At 37.8% G+C, this 7,649-nt stretch overlaps 1 protein-coding gene across 1 annotated transcript; it reads right to left on the minus strand.

The window, feature by feature from the left end:
* Positions 1 to 99: 99 nt before the first annotated feature.
* LOC100889098 (baculoviral IAP repeat-containing protein 7) lies at positions 100 to 7,585 on the minus strand (the record flags this gene model as incomplete). The annotated part of the gene is given in 6 exon segments (XM_030994502.1): positions 100 to 214; positions 884 to 1,106; positions 1,584 to 1,704; positions 2,296 to 2,447; positions 3,651 to 4,376; positions 7,439 to 7,585. Coding segments are annotated over 5 exon segments (1,119 nt in total). The 5' UTR covers positions 4,246 to 4,376; positions 7,439 to 7,585.
* Positions 7,586 to 7,649: the final 64 nt, after the last annotated feature.

The raw sequence follows: 7,649 nt of genomic DNA on the forward strand, positions 1-7,649 counted from the left end.
ATATATCAATATAAAGCAGAAGCTCTCCAAATTCTCTCTCCTTTCCAATTTTTCATTTCCCTCTCAGTTCTCGTCACCACCCCAATACGTTATACTCACGTTTGTGTTCCGGAGATTTTACAGTAATGAAGCTCTTTTGGTCAGACTTGGCCGTTGGTGAATCTTCCCGTCTCGCCGGAACGCCCTTTATCTTAAGATTAGCAAACTGTTGTGTCTATACAAAGGTAGAACGTATACAAACGAAGATTGGACTACAAATTTTCATGATAGTTTAGATATGATAAGATGACTTCAATATATGACATTTTAGACTGCACACTAGTTATTTTAAGGAATATTTTGTTTTGCTTTTTAGTCTTTCTCTAATAATATTTGTGAAGTATTGGAATTGGTTCTTAGATAAACTGTCTTTGTGAGTGATGCCTTAGTATGTATTATTGGATTTCCATCTCTTATCTTATTTTAAAAATATAATATAAGAGTATTGGATTTTTAGTGTGGAGAAATTGTCATTGTGAGTAATGTATTAATATATATATTTTCCCATCATGTATTCAATATTTGAAGCTTATCAGGAGTGGCATTTAATGTTTTAGCTAAATTAAAACCTTATGCAATGGTCACAATAACAGCTCAATCCACTTTGTGATCTTTCATTATTCAACTTGGAATGTCCCTCATAATATCAATTATGATATGATTGAATTGTATCATCTTTGCATCCAATTCCATGGTTTTCTTCCAATCTTTAAAATGATTCAATCAGCATTATAGCAAAATGCAACTTTATAGCCTTAAGACATTGATCTTTAGCCAGGGTTTTTCTCACACTGATTTAAAAGAGTTTAGGTGATTACGATAAGATTTTATTTATAATTCGAACCTGTGGTTCAATGGTGCTTGCTGAATGTTCCACTGGTTTCTCAACGGTTGAGTTCTTCCTTTCTCCGCCGCATCCAAAGTCTTGATGAAGTTGTCCGAAAACGAGAAGTTTAGGCCCGTTTCTCGTACATGTAGTTGTGCCTCGAGGACACGACGCACGAGCGCCGGGTCGTATCCAGCCTTGACGATCGTTTGGACAGTCGGACTGTCCATGTGAGCAGAAACTGTAAAGAAAATATCAAAGACCCATGCACCAATATCATGACAACATTTGAAGGCTTTTCTTATGAAGAGATCCTTGGGATGATATTCATAATTTCTTTCAAAACCTATGGCACTCTCGTAAGGGACGAAGGTGAAATAGTTTCCTTCCGACATATTTATGGTCTGTCTTTTTTTCTTCTTTTGATGGTTTGCTTAGTTTTGGTTTGTTGGTTAACTACTACCTAGATCATCATATTGATTCATTTGTCATGAGGGATACCATGATATACTCCTTTTCATTCCATTTCAACACAATTTGTTAACCCATTAGTAAATTGTTAATTAAAGCCCGTCTGCACTAGTTTGGCCAGGAGGTAGCAAGTAGCTACAAGTAGTGCAGTTGGGCTTTAAGTGAATTATGAAGTTGAAATGTTTCTTATATTTTATTTGAGCTCCGGAATACACATCTTTAAATACAGAATTCTTTTCTGACTCGCCTGCTACTGAATCTGGTGTCTTCTGACGACCTAATGGTGAGGACTGCGTAGAAACAGCTGGGTTCTGTTTAGGTTCTCTCTTCTCTGCCTGCTCACTCGCTTTTGCATTCTTAAAGAAATCCTTAAAATGAAATAAGATAAGTTCCATGAGAATAACGGTACACGATGTCGAAAGAAAGAATATTGTTCATGAGACCAAATCCCATGAGGCCCGCGAGACCGAAATTTAAGTTCGCCTAGCTGGTACGTCACATTTTCAAGAAAATGGCTGCGCCCATGTCATCATGCCAAGACTATGATCATTTATATATCTCTTGTAAGGAATATTGCACATCAAAGGACAGGAATAACTCTCATTTTTCAGACCGGCTTCCTACACTTATTTTTTGGGGTTGACGTTATCTTTAAGATTACAATTTTACCAATGACATTGTGAGGCGCCGCCCCTGTTTGCGATGTCATTCGATTCATTCAGAAAGGAAATAAAGACATTCAGGATTACTTCAATATTCATTCGGTTTCAATCCTTTCGTTATGTGGGATCAGATAGTACATCATGATTTACAATGAACGTGTAATGGTGGTTTACAGAACGGATTATAGTATTCCTTCAATATTAGACACGCTGTTCGGAGAAAGGGAATATCAAAACTCAAAACGATTTAAGATTTCTATCGCTGTGTGATAACATTGCCATGATCTTCATTCTCACCTGTACTTCATCAACGAAATCTTTCCCTATCATTTCTTTAAGCCACTCGCACGTTGGAAAGCATCTGGCATGCTCGCTCCAGGGCTCATCATCCCCTTTCCAGTTCTCGATGCCACCCTTACAGTAGAAACATCTGGCTCTGTCACCAGGACCTGTTAGGTGGAGGAATGGTCAGAAAAAATGTGTGAGAAAGGGGCAGTCAGAGACTGGGAGGTCGGAGAGAAAGGTACACATAGAAATAGAGTAAGAGAGAAAGAGAGAGAGAGAGAGAGAGAGAAGGGGGGGGGGGGGAGAGAGAGATGGGGAGGGGGAGGGGCGGTGATAGTATGTTAAGTGACTCTCACACTCTGCCGTGTAGGTCTACCGTGTGCCACCGTGCGCGAAAATGTCTGCGGACGGTGGAGAACGGCGAGGGCACACGGTGGTTCGTTATCAAAGCGGGCAACACGTTAATAGGGCGTTGGCGCTTATTTACACCCGGTGGGACCCGGCGAAAGTTTCGGGCATGTTCAAAACTTTGGCGGCTGGCACCGGCCGCAAGTAAGCGGCAAGAGGACGGTGTTGAACGGTATGAGGACGGTATGAATACGTTATGAAAACGTCGCACTGTATGAACACGTTCACAACACGCTCATAACCCGTTACAGAACGGTGATGAAAAATTTAGAGCGGACTGACCGTTGCCGTTCAAATCGGGGTATTTATGGCAGTCGTGTCATGACGTCAGCAGTCCGGGGACTCGCTCACAGGACGCTCCGAGCGGTGAGGGGACGCTAAGTGACTGATAGGTGGCTGCTACAAACCCGGTGCACACGTTCGAGACCCGGTATGTGCCCGGTATGGAAACGGCCAAAATTTTCAACAAAAGTCAATCTGGGCGGTAAAGACGGTAGAAGCACGTTCAACACCCGGTATGCGCCCGTTGAGAACGGTCAGAAGATGGCAACGAAACGGTGAAAAGATTAATTTTATGAATTTTTTTTGCGGCTGGGGACAAGTTCGCTCAAAAACCCAACGTTCTGGACTCTGTTTTTTTTTTAATAGCCCGGCAGGTGGACGGTAGGCCTACACGGCAGAGTGTGAGAGCTCCATTAAAAGGGTTAAACCCGCATGCAATCATTATGAAATTGCTATGTATATATATAATATCATTCTTATTGTCTTGAGAAGAGGCTTCGGAAGGGGAATTTAGGGGTGTACAGCCCCCTCTATTTTTTTTTATTAGACTCGTACTATACTGCGGCATTTCGATGAGATGATAATTATATATCACGCTTCACCTCCCCCTCTCCAAAAAGAAAAATGATCTGCGACTCCCGGTAAGTTTACATTTCACATTAAGGCCTCCCTCTTACCTGTGTAGTAAAATCCAGCGTTTGCCAGCCATCTTGTTTCAGAGGAAGGTAGTTTGTATTCTTCCAACCAGTTATCTCGGAATGTGTTAAGCCGATCTAGCTCCCCACCAAATAGTGGTTGAAATGAAGCAGACAACTTTTCGTAAGAAGTTTCACAAAAAGCATCTACACAGTCGTCAGAGGTCAGGGTTTTGTGTTTGCCCCAGACGATTTCTCCATCCACTTCTTCAGTCCTTTGACCTAAACGTTTCTGCATTTCATTCCACTTTTCAATCGTGACATTTCTCTTATCTTGGTTCTTCACCATATGACAATGTGGATACATCTTTTTATGTTCATCCATTGCAGTGTCCCCTTCTTCCCACCCCTCGATTTGGCCTCCGCATGAAAAGCATTTCACTCTGTCAAATATCCCGACGTAGAAGAATCCTGCCTTTGCAAGTGAGTTTGGTTTTACTTGACATGTGTTGCTCCAAGCTTTAAACGTCTTTCTTCTTTCTACCTCAAATGTCATTTCCTTTTGATCATAACTGCGCTGAAATTTGCCACGCACTGTAAGGCATTTTCTATTATTGCTATTATAATTCGCTGACATTTTGATTGTCTGTCTTAAAAGCCTTTTAGTTAAAATCTATGATTCAGTTTCAAAGTTTTCTGCATTCAATTGGGCTGCGTTTCGAGAAATCTGTTTGTGTTTGTAATTATAAAGCATCATGGCACCTGCAGCTTTAGACAAAAAGATAAAAACCAACATTTTACCTATGGAAGTTAACCATAACGATATATAACTACAATGTAATGCATTGCATATCAAAATAGGTACAGAATCTTCCTCAGAAACGAAATTAATTATTCAGCCTTTCAAATACATATTGCTAAAGAATATTGAAATTAACAGATAACTGAAACCAAGCATAAGTGGTACAGTGAAAATAAGCATTTTCACCTTTTTCGTTATTGTTCATATTCCTATTCATATTCATATTTATTTCATTTCCAACAGAAAGGTAAACAAAGATATTATTTTTTTCCGTACATAATTATTTTTTTCAGGAAACTATACAAATAAACTTTGCACATAATAAAATTATTACAAGAAGTTTTAAATTTCTGAGGAAATGGGGGGGGGGGGGTCCCCTAAAAAGCAGTGCTTGTAGTTTGTGGATCCCCCAGAAAAAAATTAAAATGTTTCAAATTTTGCCTACGAAGACTTAGAAAACACAAGACAATATTATAAAACAACATACAATGTACAACCACGAAACGAACACGGAGAAGTAAATCAGATAAGAAGGAAAAGGGAAAAAGGGGGAAGAAGGAAGAATAAGAAGCAGGACAAATCATGACCGAAAAAAGGGTAGTTAGCATGTTAATTGTGGGAAGGTAAGATCATAAGACCAAATAAATATTCAATTAATCGAGCAGATGATGAAGACCTGAATGAAAAATTAAGATGATTTCCAACTGTTATCAGATTATTCTTGTATATTGCTATAAGATTTAAGCAAAAATGTTTTTAGATTTTTCTTGAAAGAATTTAGGGATGAACTATTTTTAATACCTTCACTTAGAGAATTCCAAAATCTAGGATTATCATACATAAAAGACTTCTTCGCTAATAAAGTTCTAAAGAGTGGTAGGTGAAACTCGTTTGACCGTCTAGTTGGGTAATCATGAAATAAACGATTTAGGAGGAACATGCATCAAATATATGTGGAAGGATCTTTTTTGAATACGTATACATAAATTGTCCTAAGTGAAGTAGATACAGGTCATTTGTTTGTAATAGTCTGCCATTAATAAAAAATAAGGGTATGTGTGTGAGAGTGGAGCAGAATAGTAAATAACACGGAGAGACTTCTTTTGTAATAATAACAGTCTATTTAGTAGAGTTTGCTGCGTGTTGCCCCAAGCAAGTATCCCATAATTCATATATGGTAAAATTAAAGATGAATAAAGCATGAGTAGGGATGATGTCGGAAAATGAAATTTAATTTATCTATTATGCCAATATTCCGTGAAACGATCTTACATGTATTATCTATATGGTATTTCCACGAAAGTTTGTTATCAACAGTTATGCCTAAAACATTAATGAATGAAACAACTTCCAAGGAGGTATCGTCAAATATGATATTCTTGGGCAGTGTGTCAATAGAATTACTAAACAACAATATATTTGGTTTTTTTGAGGTTCAAATTTTACAAACCTCGAAATTGTAAAATCGTTATCGTTGATATTATAATGCGCATTAAAGTAACATAAAACCAAACAGTAATGCAAACTATTAAACACATAATCGTAATATGAACTGCTTGTCAGGAAAACAAACCTCTTGAAATTGCAACATCATTATTTACCTTTGCCTTGTGTCATAATTACACACATATTAATGTTACAAAGGTTGTCTCAAACAGTCAGAAAACAAACACTGGAAGCACGCAAGCCATCCATACAGATAGTGTTTAAATTTATTATCAATTTTTAATCTTCAGTGTTTGGAGGGCGTCACTGTGGATGGTATTATTTCAGAACACCTGTTGGCAAAAACTACCATTGTCGTTCCCATTTTTAAAACTTTGCGTTACCTCATTCGGCGAATTTGTAAATCTGGGGACCTTTTTGATCAAGCAAACGATTTCGTAAACCTGGGCCTAACACCACTCCTTCCTTTGCAACATGTTTTAGCAATGCCCCTGTTTTTGTGCACCAGGTATTGGCAAGAAGATGTTTACCCTAGCTTGGTAATATTCCAAATGTCATAATAATGTAATCATGCTAGAAAAGGCTGGAAAATGAGTGGAAGGTGTACCATGGATAATTTGCATGAACAAGGATCTTTTTTAATTTACACTGTTTTAATCATTATTTGTATATTACCGTGAAAAATTGAATTATTTGTTTTATATCTTATTAAAGATCGTTGTTTCACTTTAGTAACGGGAGTAGGACAACACTTTACACCTCTCTCACAAGACAAACATCTTTTTCTGTCTAAGCAACCATAGGCTCACTCTTATGTAAACCATTATTTTGAAGTAGGGTGTAATTTTCGGTTGTGTTTCAAAATACACATGATTACACTTTTCAATATCACAAAAACATTTTTATTTTAAATACTTGATTTACTTCCTGGTTAAACGATCCTTAGTGTCATAGAAACTCTATCTATTAGGTATGTTATGTCTCATGAAAATAATTATAAATATACTTACATTTGCTGATGTGATTTAAACATGCAAAAGAAAGCTAAATTCCAATATCACTAAAAGGTGAATAGTTTTCCTTTTCCTTAAAGTTCAGATGATTATTCTTTTAAAATATCACGAAATATTATGTGTGAAAGGAGAAATGGGGTTTTTCGGAGGGGAGGGTGAGTTTTCTGAACGAAGTAAGTGTATCACGTTTTCTAGCTAAATTTGTTGAAAGTCCATTCGAGGTGGGCCCCTCAGGCCTCAAAATCCCCCGAAAAATGTTGCATCAACATGTTAGCGGAAACATCAAATATTGGATTCAGATACCTTTATTGTTGTTAAAGGACAATAAGGAGTGTTATAGCAGGTATATGCCTTTCAAGCCACAAAGCCAAAAGTAAAAAAAAAAGACAATCGCCGTTTCCCATCACACGCCCAGTAATAAGTCCGTAGTTTTAGACACATGTATAGACGAGGAACGTCGCTAAAGTCCTCGTGAACATACATGTATGAGTTTCAACACACATGACACAATAATTTACAATATATATACTTTTTGCAAAGGTTTTTAACGAATAGATCATAAGACTTACCTTTCACACCAGAGAGGTGGCCGGTGCAGCGGATTTTTGCTAAACGTAGAACGTGCGAGAAGATCGTATCAAAATTATTTAACCCACTAGGGTTCGCAGTTCAAAATTAGTGTTACGTACGTGCGCGTCGAAATAAGTGAGGCCTTTCCTATCGACACGGTTATAACAGGTGATTGAGGTACTCAGATTTGGGTGGGATTAAAGAAGAAGT

The sequence above is a fragment of the Strongylocentrotus purpuratus genome, unplaced genomic scaffold, assembly GCF_000002235.5.
Source record: "Strongylocentrotus purpuratus isolate Spur 01 unplaced genomic scaffold, Spur_5.0 spur5_scaffold_21, whole genome shotgun sequence".
Taxonomy (NCBI): domain Eukaryota; kingdom Metazoa; phylum Echinodermata; class Echinoidea; order Camarodonta; family Strongylocentrotidae; genus Strongylocentrotus; species Strongylocentrotus purpuratus.